This window comes from Spea bombifrons, chromosome 5, assembly GCF_027358695.1.
Source record: "Spea bombifrons isolate aSpeBom1 chromosome 5, aSpeBom1.2.pri, whole genome shotgun sequence".
NCBI lineage: Eukaryota > Metazoa > Chordata > Amphibia > Anura > Pelobatidae > Spea > Spea bombifrons.
The window spans coordinates 39,762,881-39,779,737 of NC_071091.1; the positions used below are offsets into that span (position 1 = coordinate 39,762,881).

The 16,857-nt window shown below is 35.9% G+C and overlaps 1 protein-coding gene across 1 annotated transcript in view; it reads right to left on the reverse strand.

Moving 5' to 3' along the window:
* The window catches only part of ITGA9 (integrin subunit alpha 9), a 190,181-nt gene that overhangs the window by 113,525 nt on the left and 59,799 nt on the right, over positions 1-16,857 (reverse strand). Inside the window, exons 12-15 of the mRNA XM_053466129.1 lie at positions 12,106-12,196; positions 7,914-7,959; positions 4,390-4,544; positions 1,817-1,977 (exon numbers count right to left, since the gene is read on the reverse strand). Coding sequence (XP_053322104.1) covers positions 1,817-1,977; positions 4,390-4,544; positions 7,914-7,959; positions 12,106-12,196 — 453 coding nt within the window. The remainder of the gene's footprint in view (positions 1-1,816; positions 1,978-4,389; positions 4,545-7,913; positions 7,960-12,105; positions 12,197-16,857) is intronic.

Sequence of the window (16,857 nt, forward strand, 5' to 3'; positions counted from 1 at the left end):
TGTCCTGCCAAGCTGCCCCATTTTTGCAGGCAGTGGGAATCATGCGCCAGCCCAGAAAGCTATAAAATTGGTGAACACTTGTGCGCAAAAGCACCGTTCCCAGTGAAATAGTTTTTCACCACATGTATACGTATACATTGTCTTAGCAGTGATTTTTGTACTGGCTGACCAGTGTGCACTGCTTGTTCCTTAAGTCTTCTACAACAAGGCGTTTTGAAAATTGCTAATTTTCCCATTCACCCTTAACAGAGCTGGGTTAATAATCGGTTGTCACCCCTGTTGAAAAGCACCACTAAATGGTCTAAAGGTTTTCGATCTTGTTACATAAACAAAGAGCAAATTTCTTTTAACACCCTGGTCTTTAGCGAAAGGCTAATATATCTATAAAATGCCTAATATATGTCTAATAAATGGTGTTAACCAAGGGTTGAAACCTTCCTGCCACCTAGTAATTATATTTGCAAAAAGTCTAGTTAGTAGAGGTCTCCATCTGCCACAATATCCCGAAAAATGATGGTGCTTTCTGAATTAAATTATAATACAAGTTTTCGATATCTGTTGAAAATAACATAACTACCTCAAATGCTAGCGTGGAATTTAGAATGCAAAAGTATACTTAGTCTTCAATTTCACTGTACTATATATATAAGTATACGCAGACGAGCCCGGCTGAAATATCAGCCCTTCTGCAGAAATACCTGGATAATGTAGCTGATACCAGGGAAAAACGAACAAACAAAGAAGACAGAAGAACAAAAAGAGGCTAAAGAGGAAGCATAGCTGCAGAAAAGGAGACAGAGACATAATCTGTCAGAGGAGAAGGTAGGGAGACATTGGCAGAGAGCATGAGACAGTGTTAGAGAGACAAAAGTAAAAAACTGTTAATTTTTTCCAACAGGGCCATCTTATTTTCAGGACTTTTTTCATTAGGATCCAAAGTTTGGAGGGTTGTGTTATAATCTGGGTCGCCTTATAATCGACAAAGCATGGTACATTTAGGTAAAAATAAAAAAGCTTACACATTCACTAGGGAAACCTATACATTGTTTTTTTTCCCCACCCCACCCAACAGAAGTGGTTGTACATACATACAGAGTGCACACACAGCCAATGAAGTTCACGCTATGCAATATAGTTCAGGGTAAGCGCATGCTGGAAAGGATGAAATTCTGTTAATCATGCTAAAGACGCAAACTGCAAACATGCCAACCATTTTACAGTTCTGGGGCACCCACATTCTTCTTTAGTGGGAATGTCAAGAAAAATAAACTGTACCTTTACATGTTGTTTCAATTTCATGCAATTATAGAACTCCAAGTCTAAACTGTGGTTTATATGTGTCCTGCTAAGACATATCCTGCTCAGACGTAGCAGGCACAAGTACCTTGGTGTGATTATGCTTACGCTCAAAAGCACCGTACAATGTTGGGCTGTTTCCTGCACGGCATCACTACACAAAACCAATGACTGCATATTTAAATAGCAACATTTGAAGGTAAACACTAAACAAGCAGAACCAGACTTCATCATCCATTAAGCCCATGCCTCATAACCTTACAAAATTAATTTTTAAAATAAATTCTTGAACGAAATGATCCAACACAACTGAACACAGATAAACTCAATATTTGTCAGATAGCCAGTGATAGCCAATGACAAAGACACCAAGACTTTGTAGGTCTAAAATAACAGTTGAAACAATTTCATTACAAATAGCAAATACAGAAAGCCACCAATGATAAAACAAACTTCAAAACAATAGTTCCAAGGCAGAGAATGCCAGAATGTACACACGGCACAACAGCCACTAACATACCTTTACATGTGCAAGATACTGCTCACATTTCTCTTCCTGGTGGGTAAGCTGAAGCTTCTCACTTATTTGCGGAACAGTTTCTCCTGAAGATATCAAAAACACTCTAGGCTGCTGGCCCTTTTCTTTCTTGGCAACATCAGCAGTCAGATTGTAGAACAAACCTGTAAAAGAGTTCTATGATTATAATTGATAAATGAGCAATAATTCAAAACCATTGGCCACATTCAGTCCAGTCCAGAATTTAAATGAACTGGTGCTGGAACAATTTGGTTTAACAGGATTTAACATGGTTATTTTTGGATCACACAAGGTTGCTGAGCATATCATTTGCTGGGGAGAGACACAATGCATATAGAAGGGATTCCCTACATGCATTTGCAAATGCAACACCACAAAAACATAAAGTAACCACATGCACACATGCATTAAAACAAGGGTGGATCCAGATCTTGACATTGGAAAGGGCATACACACCAATGCACGTACACAGAAACTCACACTAACCCATCTAGACATACAGCACTAACACACACATTCAAACACTCAGCACTAACACACACAGACACCAGACATTCACATAAACATTCAGACACCAACACAAACATACCCAGATGCTAAAACTAACACAACCATTCACACACATAATAACATACCAAAAGACACATGTTCACACACTAACATACCCAGACAGGCAGACACTAACAAGCACACCAATGCAGACAGTAAAATACCCAGGTAGATGCACACTAACATACCCAGACACATATAATATAAAGGCACACAAGCATTTAATAACATACATACCCAGACACACACTACCACACAGGCACACACTAAAATACAGAGACAGACACACACTAATATACCACGGAAGACACTAACACACATACCCGGACACACACTAAAATACACAGGCAGACACACACTAATATGCCCAGACACACATATGTATCCAGGCAGACACATACTAACATGCACACACAGGCAGACACTGATATACCTGTACAGACACACACATAAACACTTAGGCAGACACACACTAACAACCCGACGCAAAAACACTAACATACCCAGGCAAGCACCTTAACATGCATACCCATGACTCCCACCTCTTCCTGGAAGTTAGGGAGATAAAGAGGCATGCCCAGGTGTCAGGATATACCTCTATATCCCTATTCCCTGGGCATGCTTCTGTCTATCTTGGGCAGCTATGGCCCTGTTGCCCCCTCCCTGGATCTGCCAATGGCTAGATTGGCAAAGAGTTTGTGTCTTGTTCTTATGTGAGTAATTTCAGAGGAAATACTAAAATGACAGGCTAAGGTTTAGTTATTTAGCATCCTAGAGAGTGCAAATAATGTTCAAAGTAGAACAGCATACTTTAATAAAGTATATGTTAACTGGATTTGATCGCTCACCAAACCAAGATATAAGAGAGAAGGACTTCAGGTCTAAATGACTCACACTAAGACATCATTACATCAGTCATTACAAAGACAGCTAAAAATCAATAAAAATGCTTTTAAGGCAAAAGGTCACAGTAAGGCTATCACAACGTAAGCCTCTAAAATAAACAGTTAATAACAATTAATAACCTGTACCATGCATGCAAAATATTTACAATAAAAACTGGAAAAGTTTAGTAGAACAGCACAGAAAAAAAGCAGGTAATGTTAGATGTATGTGAGAAAAAAGGCAAAAAAATATTTTCTTTATAAATAAAAATAAATATATAATTTTACACTTTTATGGATGGAGTTAGTAACAATACAGTCATATAACTATTTTGAAAAGGCAGCAAAAAAGTATTTATAAGAAATAGTAAAAAATAAAAAAAGCTAATAGATGTTTCTAATAACACATTTGCAATTTTTTTACCAAATTGTCTGCACAATTTGAACTGGTTAGGTTTTACTTTTATGGGGTTTTACATTTGTTTGTACCTGCTTTTAAAATGTTAGTACTGCAAGTATTTTAAAATTTGGTTAAATGAACGCATGACAGGGATACTTTCTATAATCTGCATATTAGTGTAATGGTGTAAAATAACATTAACAAAGCCTGCAATTTGCAGAAAAAGAAGACATTTCTATGATACACACATTTTGTTGGTCACTGTCTTTATTTTTTAACCACATATAGAGGCAATTTTCTTATAACCTCAGCCATGTTGAAAGTGGAATTTTGATAATGGTCTATGCCAAGAAAAAAAAGAACAAAAAAGTTCCACAAATATTATCCCTTCTCCCTCGACCTTCTAATCAAAGTTTATCCCACTCTCAAATTCTACTTTTTATCAACTGCCAGATTAAACCATATATTGGTTTAAAGTGGTTTAGAGCAGACTCTTTAGACTATCTATCCTTGGTACTAGATGCTAGTTCCCGCTTATTTTAAACATGCATTACAGTTTGTTTGTTTTTAACTACATTTCCATATAAGCAGCATGTAATCTGTTTTAATTTAATCTGAACTTTTGATGTAAAATATTTAAACACACATTCCCAGAATGGTAGCAAAATTGTCCAGTTGCTGAAAATCAACAGAGAAAAGAATGAGTATGAGAAACAATTTACCTATTTGCCCAGGAACATGCTTCCCATGAAATCGGAAGCATACAGTAATGTTGACGCAATTCACTTGTTGGGCACCATCATGGCATTGTGGAGCTGTAATATTGATCGAGGTTGGCAGGATTATTCTGACATCCAAAGTAATGACTGGTCTGGTTCTGTGAAAAAGCAGCAAAAATAAATCTCATTTAAATACAGATTCATCATTCGCATGCTATTGCATATTAGGAATTTTTCAGCTGATTCAATTTACTTTTCCCCATCTTCCATATAACCAAAAAATAATAGTTGTTTAATGAATTAAAAAACAAAATTATGGTGGAAGAGAGAATGGAGAATTAAGATGAAAAAATAACCCTTTTACCATATTCATCAAGGAGTTTACTTTAATCAACCTAATGTTACACCTCTCTTCTGGAAGGACCTGTACTCTGAATGGGGGAGAATAAAAGTGTAGGTAAATAATGTCTTGGAATGATTTATCAGCAGTTTTTTTGTGTGATCATCTTATAGTTTATAATATTAATCTTCACAATATGGAGTCTATGTCTAGAGAGACACTAGCATACAAAGAAAGACCTTCCGCCAGCTATGCTCCTAAACTATAAGCACATATTTTCCTTATAAAAATTTAGATAAAACAGGTCTAGACATTTCAAGTGGTTTCTTGCACTGCAACTTTTCAAATATGTTTCTCAACTGGTAAATGTCTGTCTGTGTTAATAAATGGGTACAGTATTTTATGTTTGGGTCACGTCAATTGCACATGTCTGTATATGCAATAAGTATATGTAGTATCCACAAATCACATACGCTATTGTAGGAGCCAAAGGGGTATATGCAGAATCGTAATAAACATGGCATTTTGTCCAATGTCAGTGATTTATTATATATTGACATTCAACCTAAAACACCAAGTAACTTTTGAAACATGCTTTAAATTTAGACTTAGGTTTTCAGGGAACACATTCAGGAAAATAAGGACCAGTGGTCAGCCTCAATTTTCTAATCTCTTGTTTCTGTGAAATTGTTTTTTACGTCTTATTTACCCATGGTACAGCACTGCAGAATATTATGGCGGTATAAAAAAAAACTATAAATAATGCCTTAATTGCTCGATTATAAGACCAGTTTTTCTGAAAAACAATTTTGTCTTGTAATCAAGGTCATCTTTTTAGTCAGTGGCTTCACCACTATCCTCCGATATAGAACTTCCGCCGAGCCACCAAATCAGCACTTCTGCCCCCTACTATACCCCCCAACACATAATATACTTACTTGCATTCAAAGATTTGTCAGACTCTGAACTACAAGCACATAGGCACAATGAGCTACGCACCACTCAAGTGACCCCGCCACTTAGGAATAAACTTTGCAAAATGTGCTGCATAGTGTAGCATTGTCTCCCACAGTCCTGCCTATCGTCTAAGCTCCTCTTCACAAGTTGAGGAGAGAAGCTGGTTTAACTAGATCATCATGGGGCAAGATGTCCAACTCATCTCTGAGCCACTGACTGATGGGAGGCAAGACTTTGTACACATGAAATATGGAATAAATTACACCCTACATTACTACCCCATCATACCTCCTACGGTACATACATGTTTTTTTCACCTCAACAGAACAATTTGTGATTTCCTTTGGTGGACTTTCTAGAAAGACCCTTTTGTTGTGTATAAGGCTCAATACCGGCAGCAACTGTTTGCAGCAACAACAACCTTGCACAGATTGGACAACTCACAAAGTCACTAAAGCCAGCTAGTATTTACACTTACAAAATATCACAACTCTCTTGTATGTGACTGTGCATTGACTTGATAAGAGTTGACACAATCAAGCAAGCAACCTGCAGATTAATTAATCTCAACTGTTTATGGACTCTTTCTAAAATTAGATTTAATGTTGTTAGTCTATTAAACCATAGTTTTTATTGTTCAGCACATATTAGTAAATTATTTCTATTACTTACTGTTTTTTTTATTATTGGAGTTGGGAGAAAGGTCATTTCATCATTGACAAAGAATTTGGCCTATCTTCAAACATTTGCAATCATGATAATGTGGATGTTGAATGAAACTCAATTTTGCTAATTGTTTGCTTTTAGTGAGTAAGCGGGAAAAATCATAGCTAAATTGGGCTTGATATAGTAATCTCAAGAGTACAGCTAATGCGAATCACGGCCTGTCTACAAATACATTAGACCTTTGGTCTCTAAATGTAAGGATAATCAAATTGAGTAACTTAGACATACTGTACATAGACAAAAAATAGGTTACAGGATGAATACAGCTACCGTGTACATTACACTCTGTGTTTTAATTTGAAAACACAAGTACCAAATACTATACAACAATTTTCCCTAAAGAGGGTATATACATAAAAAAGGTTTAGTATTTTTTTAAATGAGTATTAGATATTTAGATGCTTACAACATTGGGTCATATTTATTATAACACAATATAATGCATTATGTAACATAATGGCTATGTGACTCTGAGGCAAGCTTGGGGGTATATGAAGGTTTGCATGGGCCACATCTGGCCAGCAGACTTATAGATAGATAGCTCAGTCACTGCCTGCTATTTGTCTATAAACTCAGGAAATTGGATAACTGCAGTTGCATGAGGCTATGTAAGAAAATGCCTTTCTGATGACCCATACTAAGTAGGAAGTCATGTCATCCCTATCTTTTTAACATTTTACAAACCCATTAACAACGCTATGACTGCAAACATCCCCCCAAAAATAGGCCTTTCCCCACTCTTGCTACTGGCATTGCTTAGTACAATAAGGCATGAAATGATTATGCATTCAAATAAACATGTGGTTACCTGTACTGCTTCGTCAACATTTACAAAGTGTACTTATTATGTGTATTCAAAGTATAAAGAATTATGAGGACAGACTGTACATAATCATTATACTTTAAACCAATGCCCCTTTACTGTAGTAGTTAAATTGTTTAAATTTAACAATGCAATATGAGGAAAACGTTATGATCAACATTTCACATTTTTAATATCACATTTGATATTATACAAGTTTTCCTACTTTTGTTCAACTTTAGAATACTAAAGAGTATACTTAAGAATGCTTATTTACAATTCCAAATAAATACAGAATATTGTACATATCAAAATGTCTGACCTTTCCTTGTGATGCTATGAAACATACTTCTTTTCATCAATAACACTGGTTTCAATTGTTGCATTTGGATTTTATTTTTTATACAATAATTCAAGTTAAACATTTGTGATATCAGGTGAATGTCACGCACAAAGCATGTGATTCAGTAAAAAAGGCAGAAGTCTTCTAAGGACATGTTTATGTAAATGAAATTGTTATGTTATATACTACTTGCCATATCCTGTACAGCTCTGTGGAATATGATGGTGCTATATAATAATATAATATATAATAATAATAATAATAATGATGATGACGGGACATAGAGATTATCATAAATCATTCTAGCATAGAAAGTCATGGTATATGTGATGAAAATATAATTTTAACCACATCCTCACCTCAGTAGTACCACATTATCTGACATGAAGGCCCCAATGGTCAAATCTGAAAAAACAAAATCATCCATTAGAGATATGCAATGTCAAGAGATAAATGTTACTTGACCCCTTGGTGGACTAAGTGGCTTATCAGTCAACAATTGTGAATTTTATCTATGCCAAAGGTTAACAGGGAGAGAATATGTCATTCTGTGTTTTACAGTGATTTAAATGTGCATATGATAACTAGTGTCAACTCATATTTTCCTTTTGATGCATGTAAACAAATAAAGATTCTCCTCATCCTGCATTCCATGGACAATGTGCGGGATCTAACGAAGCATGCGCACAGAGAATTCTATTGATTTCAAAAAAAGAGTGCTCCAATTCAGAATAATTGGCTCCAATTCAAACAAACTAAACTGAATCGTAGATTATGAATTGCTCATCTTATTATTTCACCACTAGGTTGCAACATTCCAGTCTTTGTGTTAACAACATTGTAATCAAATGTATTAATTTATTAATATAGTTTTAGATATAATTCGTTGCCATCACACTTAATTAATCATGAATTAAGTTAATCATTAATTAAATTATCATTTCTTAAATTCAAAGTAAAAACGGAGGAATGTAGTTTAAGTTGAAAAGAGGTACAACGTAGTGTACACAAGTAAAAAAACAGGTAAAAAAACACTACCATTTTATATTTACTAGAGGTGTTTGTGGTTAAGAGGTGCATTGGTAACTAAATCAATCATATGAAGCACGTTCAAAAGGGGTTTTGTTTTTTTTAAAAAAAAGGTTATCACTATTACTTTGACAACTTTTTTCAATTCCTAAAAGGAAAAGTGTAAATCTTTTGCTATAAAAATGTAATATATATACAGTATATCACAAGATGATGTGTTAGGTTAGGTGTGTTAGCTATAAACCCCAACACTATGTGTGCTGAAATCGTATAAATCTGCTAACATAAAAACAGTGTAAGGTTAGTTGTAAACAGGTTAGTTAATCTTTTTGAATATTTGAGACACCAGGGCTAAAATAGATACATATTTAAAAAATTGCTTTATTCATTTGCCAAGAGTTTATCACTATATCTTTCACCATAAAATTGTTGACTTGAGTACCAAGCTACCCTATAAGGTCACAACCTAACAAACAGATAGATTATTCAATTATTTATTTTTTTGTATTTTAGGACTATTATGCTTTTTGTAAACATGGGGTACAGAAATAACAAAGCACATTTATGATAAACAATCCATTTTTGTTTTGCGCAAAACCTGCGCAAAGTAATCAATTGTTCTTAAAACTTGTCTATAACTTTGCAGAAGATTCTTGTGTGGCACAGGTTATAAATAACCACGACTAATGGAAAGTTTCCAGACTCTCCTAATAGCTAGGTGCACATGCATTCCTGACATCTGTGTATTATGTGCTGTAACTGCATTACACCAGGTCATACTAATGGAACCTGACATTAAACAGCACTATGACACAGGTATTTGTTAAGTATATTGATTTACTATTTCTGTTAAACATTCATTGAGAAATGGAAACATACATGTCTAAGGTTAGGTGCTACAGGACAACCTTACACTGTTTTTCTAATGTGCTCCTTGTGAAAAAGAATCTGTTTATATGAATGGTATGGTAGTTTTGGAGGAGGAAAGACTATTTATTTTGGTCATCTTTAGAGGTTGCAGTAACACCTGTTTTGTGTCTACCAACAGGAGATTTGTGCTTCCTTGTTATACATCCACAAGAGGCTGCACTGATCACATGCTATATGATACTGGTACCCAACCCAGTCCTCAAGGCACACTAACAGGACAGGATTTTGAAACTGCCACAATCTATTCCAATAGGAAAATTCGGTAAAACATGGACTAGCATATGGAATATGATGTTATATTTCATTATAGAGGTTGTTAATAAATACATGCCTACTTAGGTTTACATTTTATTTTCAGACGAGCACTTGGAATAGGTTACAGATGACAGGTGATAAGATGAGCTGAAGGTTTGTCAATGTTCACCTAGTTCACCAAATCTACATTTAACACGTCAGAAGACATCACACTATAGATATTTTTAATATAACCTGGAAAAAACATTTTAACATAAATTAAACAAATTATTGTTCATGATATAATTTACTATTATTATTTGTACCGTCCATCCTCTGCACTAGCCTGTCAAAATCGCATTATTGATCGTCCTCCTAATTGTTGCTCGCAATACCAAGATGTGTGTTTAAACATCAGTTTAAGTCTGGTTTTTATTGTCTTCTAAAGAATTTATGTATGGTCCCCAGTGTTGTTTGGTGCATCCATTGCTGTAAAATGTTTTTTTGCGCAATTACTAGAATGATGCATAGAAGTTTATGTACCCCTGTTGGACAAAACGATCAGAGTCAGGGGCAAGTGTCCATCCAGGAAAACCCAATGTTGTAAAATATTGAGCTATCGCTGTCCAAAAGGAGCAAATAGGTGGGCAGTTCCAGAAACAGTGGTATAAGTCTGCTTGGGAGATTTTACATTTTCATCTGTAGAATTCCAATTTCATATTTTATATGTGGGGAAAGGAATGCCTGGTGTACTATTTTCAATTGTATTTCCACATAGGTGCTTAGAACAATATAATTACACTCTATGGGGTGGGAAATGGGCCAGCCAACATATCAGCCCTGTTTTGTGGTGTTCATATTGTATTGTGAGGTTAAAAACTTTATAGATATGACTAGTACTCGTAGTCTTACGAGAATTAGATTTCAAAGAAGTGTCTAATGGATTTTCCCAATCAGACTGTGTGAAACGTATGAATTGTCATGTAGCAATTGTTGTAAAGGATAATAGATGCCTTCTCCATCTGGAAAAGAGGGATTGTGACAAAGTGGTTGAAATAAGGAATTCTGCCACTGTGCTCCAATATGGGGTCTCATCAATTTCCATGTTTTAATATGGGATTATTTAAAAGCTCACGTGAGAGGTGAGTGATTGGTGTATGTTACAGAGCAGTTAAGGCAACACAGTTATTGTGTCTTCTAAAGAATTTATGTATGGTTCCCAGATTGTGATTTTTTTCACTGGTGTCATGCTCCTTATGGATAGTGGCATCAATCCAGTCCATGTTAAATAGATGAAAACATTTGCTTTGACAAATAGTCACTCTGGGTGGTGATTGTTATATCCATTGCTGTACATTTATACATGATAAATATATATCTTTCCATCCCGTTAGTTGCTCCTTTATTTTTCTGATAATTGTCCAAACCATATACCTATGATATCTGGTGAGTTTAAAATAACGCCCCTCTCCATGTTTACCAGGGCAGAATCAAGGCCATTCATGATGATGGCCATTGTAGGGTCGTTATATATGTTCAGACCAAGGTAAGAAATGTCTGTCCAAAGTTTTGGTTCTTTATGATTCAAAACATGTGTGACCATGCCACTACATTAAAGGCTTTTTTCTGCGTCTAAGATCAATAGCGTGTTATCTTAATTAGAGTGTTGCCTTTGACTGGTCAGAGTTTCTGCGATAGCTGTTCTGATCCTCTTTACTCAGTATCGCCCCCTCCCAAACCCCAACTGCTGCTCGCTGAGAATAAATGGGAGAATTTATTGCAGTCTATCTGCATATAGTTTAGCCAAAATTTTTAGATCCTGATTCAGGAGGGTAATTGGTCGGTACGAACCAAGTAAAGCAGGATCTCTTTTTGGCTTGGGGATTAAGATAGTTCTACCAATGGTCATGGTAAAAATGTTTTCTGTAGTGAGGAGGAGAGTGTTTTAAGATTGTTGTGAGTGGTCTAGTGATGTGAGGCTTTATCAGTTTGTAAGATATACATATTTTACAAAACAACCTGCATATAAAATAAAAGGAACAGAGAAAGCATAGTATGAGTGTAATTGCTGTATAAAATTTGTAAGTGGCGGTATGTAGAAATGCAAACAAAACATGCAGAAAAGGCACAAAAATCTTCAAATCAGCGCAGCCCAGTGGACAAAAGCCCTCACTACTACTTTCAAGCCCTTCCATGACACCACAGGATTGCGTTCACTGGAGAGATCAGAAGATACATCATACATAATGTGTATAATACCCCTAGTAAATATAAAGGACCATGTTATGAAGTTTTAAAAGAAGGGAGAATATATGGTCAGTCATTTCTTTCCAGGCACAATATTTTTTTCAAACCTACCTGAATACCCATTTCTGTCCATATCAACACCTCCAGAAATTGATTGACCAAACATCCTCAATAATGGGTTTATTTTTCGTCCAGACAGCCTCTGAATTAAAAAAATATATTTATTATTATGGTTGGATACACAGGTCTTACTTAATAGACTATATTCTTTTGCCTACACATACCTTTTCTTATCTGTATGTTTCATTAATAACACACAACAGTCTTTTGATTTTATATTCAATATAATAAACATCATTTTGTAATTCATAAAACTTTTACTGCTTTGGTTTCATGAAGCCCTATCTAGAAAATTCACAGCTACCCCTATTTTAACAAGCAAAATGCAGCAAAAAAATTGATGTTTAGGTTTTATTCGTGTGTGCATGTAGTTTTGTGGTGCCTTCCAAATGAGAAGTCCTTTGAAGTGCATCAAAAGGTATCAAGAACAGCACATTCTGAAGGCAGAGACACCCATCCTCCAGTGACTACCACAGGAGGTATACAGTATGTGAAGAGAATAGCACTAAAGACCATTACTGGATTTTTTCTTTATTATTAGAAATAAAACAATGACAATGCTCCACCACTGCATCTGATTATAGGGTAGATAAAGTGATGGATAATTGTACTGTTGAAATCCACTACAATGGAGGAGCCTAAAACTAATATAAAACGTAATATTTGTGGGAAAAAAAGATTACATTTTTATTGAATAAGCTTCCCATAAGTGTTTTCTTATATGACAGAAATGACAGCAAAACTAAAGCATTTAAAACACACAGTTTGGAAGGAAATTACAGAAAGCGTCCAAAAATATTAACTGTGACTCTGTATAATATGGCAACTAGACAACACCTAACTCTGAGGCACTCAAATGGAAAAACTGTTTCCACATAATGTCGGCTGTGCCTGACATGATGATGTCTCTGAGCAACACAAAGGAGCAGAAGAAGAGAGATCTATTGCACTTTTCCACCTCACAAAATAGATAGCTATTGTGAGCTTCCTGTTCTACTACTTCTATTTTAAAATGGACCCTTAGCTGCTTTTTCTCCTGCAGTGTTTGGCAACATTTTTCCAAACATATACTAACATAATCACACCTGCCTTACCCTCTTATGACTGCTTTCTGTCAATAGACATTCATTTTTGGAAGTTGTACCTTATGGAATGTTACCCAACAGTACATCAGACTAATAGTTTTTGCTGATGTAAGGGGTTCAATCCCCTATCAGCCCATTGTGATGATAGCATTATGTTTACCCCACACATGTTTAAGTTCCCTCACTGTATTAGCCTCCATTACTTCTGCTGAGAGACATATATTCTATTTATATGTATCTATGTTCTATTTGTCTACTACTCCCTCAGTGAAGCAGAACTTCCTTACATTACATCTTAGCCTCTGATCCTTTAGTGTTAGACTGTATTCTAAAATTGCCCCTCCTTTCAAATAAGCGTGTGTCCTGTACTTTGTTTTTTAAACATTACAACATTTTTATCATATCTCCCCTCTCTATTCTTTCCTTCAAGCTTTACATATTAAGATCCCCTGGTTTTTCCTAATAATTTTTATCCTGCACTAATCATTTTTGTAGCCCTCCTCTGAACTAACTCCAATGTGTCAATATATTTTTGTAGATGGGGTCTCCTGAACTGTACACAATACTCTAGGTGAGGCCTGACCAAAGATCTGTAAAGTGGCATAACCACCTCCCTCTTGCAGCTACTAATGCCTCTCGCTATACGACCCAGCATACTGCTTGCTTTTTCCAAAACTTTATTGTATTGTATGCTTACCTTTCAGAAAGAATTACTCCTAAATCCTTCTCTTCCTTGTCACTGACAGAAGAGTGTTCCCAATATTTTATGCTGCCTTGGGAATTTTACATCCCAAGTGCATTATTTTATATTTTTCAATATTAACCCTTTTGTGCCCTTCGTGACAATGGCCGTTTTAACATTTCTGCGCTGCTCGTGTTTAGCTGTAATTTTCTTCTTTCCCGTTTACTGAACCCACACACATTAGATATTGTTTTTTTCAGGACAAGAAGGGCTTTCTTTAGATGACATTGTTTTGATTGTATCATATTATTTACTATTAAAAAAAGTATAAAATATGGTGAAAAATTTAGAAAAAAATGACTGTTTCTAACTTTTAGTTGAAAAATCTTTTACTCATCTATAAAAGGTAATGAAAAAACCTGCTAAATAGATTCTACTATTTGTCCTGAGTTTAGAAATACCCAATGTTTTTATGTTTTTTTTGCTTTTTTCTACACATTATGGGGCAATAAGTACAGGTAGCGTTTTACTATTTCAAAGCCATTTTTTCCAAATCTGGTAATTCTTCCCCCCATGTGCCATTTCGGGTATCTTTGAAGCCGGCCAATGCAATTTACCCCATCAAGTCATATATTTTTGAAAACTAGACAGCCCAGGGTATTCCAAATGCTAGTATTTTAACCCTTTCCAAGCACTTATTCTACCATCAGCCTTTGTCAAACTTTATGGTAGTAATTTTTTTTGCATTTGTTTTTTCACACACATTTTACTTCAGGTATGAATAAACAGGTTCTGGTATATGTCACTATCATAAAACACCCCAATATGTGTTTAGCAACATCTCCTGAGTACAGAGATACCTCACATGAATGATTTTGCCTGGCTGTTTGGGGGCAAAAGGGCCACATTTGGGGCATGCACATTTTTCAATGTTAAACTTTGGCATCCACTGCCCATGCCCTATTTGGTACATCTTTGAGCCGGGCCATTTCAGTGTGCCCAACAAAACCATATATTTTTGAAAACTAGACACCCCAGGGTATTTTAAATGCTGGTATTTTAACTCTTTGCATGCACACATTTTACCACCAGAATTTTTTCAAAGTTTGCAGTAGTATTCTTTTGTGTGTATTTTTCCCCCACACACCTTTGTTATGTATAAATTTACAGCTCCTGGTATATGCCGCTGTCACACGACACCCCAATATGTGTTCAGCAACATCTCCTGAGTACAGTGATATCCCACATGCATGGGTTTGTCATTTTTTGGGGGAACTAAAAGGCCACATTTTGTACGTGTGCATTTTTCTAATTGGAAATAAGATGTGTGGCCATCCTTCCCCCCGTGTTTATTGTGACATTGTTGAACCCGGCCAATTCAACTTACCCCATCAAATCATACATTTTTTAAAAGTAGACATACGATGGGCATTTAATATGCCAGTATTTTAACTCTTTCCATGTGAGAATTGTTTTAAGCTAATGTGCTAATTTTAGGACTTGCTCACAAAAATATATTTTTTATATATATATTTTTTTTTTTTCCTTTTTTTAAAAAAAAATTAACATTTTTTTTCAACTTGAAGGTTCCCCTGACATCAGAGGGAAATTATTTTTACATTTTTCTGGGTTTTTTTTTACTATTTTTTTCTAAATATTATTAATTTTATTTTATTTTTTAATTTATTTTTACTAATCACACTGTGATTAGAAAGCTGGGCTCCATTGACTTGCATGGTTGAATGCAGTACCTGTATTCAACCTGCAAGTGGAGCCAGAGTTCTCTAGAGGGTCTGGAGACCTTCTAGCGAACTTTTTCATCTTTATTGTTTTTTTTTCCCTGGCTGCCGCCATCTTGCGGATGGTGAAGATTGCGTGCAGCTGCGGCTGTGACCGCTCTCCGGAGCGGTCACAGTCCATCCTGGGGTAAGTGTTTGGTGTCGCTGGATGCCTCCTGGTCGAGGCATTCCAGCGACACCATTTAATTTAGGAGGTGATCGTTGATCGCCTCCTAAACGCTTTTAAAACGGGCGTCCGCCACCATACAATGTATGGCGGATGTTGACGCCCCGGGGAGGGGCCAGAGATGGCCCCTAGTGCCGATCGTGGCGTTGCTGAATGCCTCGAGGTCGAGACATTAGAGCAACAACGTTTGAGTGAAAAAAATCGATCACAGATCGATTTTTTTCACCCGTTTTAACAAATGACGGTCCTGGCACGTCATTTGTCATAAACGACTTGTTTTTCCGTGACGTGCCCGGACCGGCAATTGTCATCAAGGGGTTAAACTGCAGCTGACACACTCTCAACCTTTCTTTTAATTTACGCAAATCATTTGCCATTTGACTTGTCCAATGTCAACCCTGTTGCAGACCTTTGTATCATCTGTAAAAAGACATACTATACCATTAAGACCTTCTGTAATATCATTAATACAAATATAATACAAAAAAGTACAAGTCCCAATACTGATCCCTGACGTACACTGCTAGTAACAAGTCCTTCCTCTGAATATAAACCATTAAATACAACCTTCTGCTGCAACTCAACTATTGTGTTATCCATTAAACTATTTTGACATCCAAACCCAAAGACTGCAATTTATTTATAAATTTTCTATGGGTTGGATGCCTTACTGAAATCTAGTAAACCCATGCTGATTCTGATCATGCAAACCAGGTATTCAACAATCCCATCATTTAGCATGGTTTCCATTAATTTGCCAGCTACTGATGTAAGACTTATTGGTCTGTAGTTGGCTGAGTATTCCATGCTACATTTGTGTGTTTTTATTTCTAGTTTATGCTTTCTTCTTTCACTTTTATATCTAAAAAAAGTTTTATCACCTTTTTTGTTGGCCTGGCAATTTTCTCCTCAATGCTTGTTCTGGCTCATCTAATAATGCACTTTGAGTCTATTTATAGTTCCTGAAAGCTAGCTTCTTCCTCCTTCAATATATATCTGCAGAGTAGCACA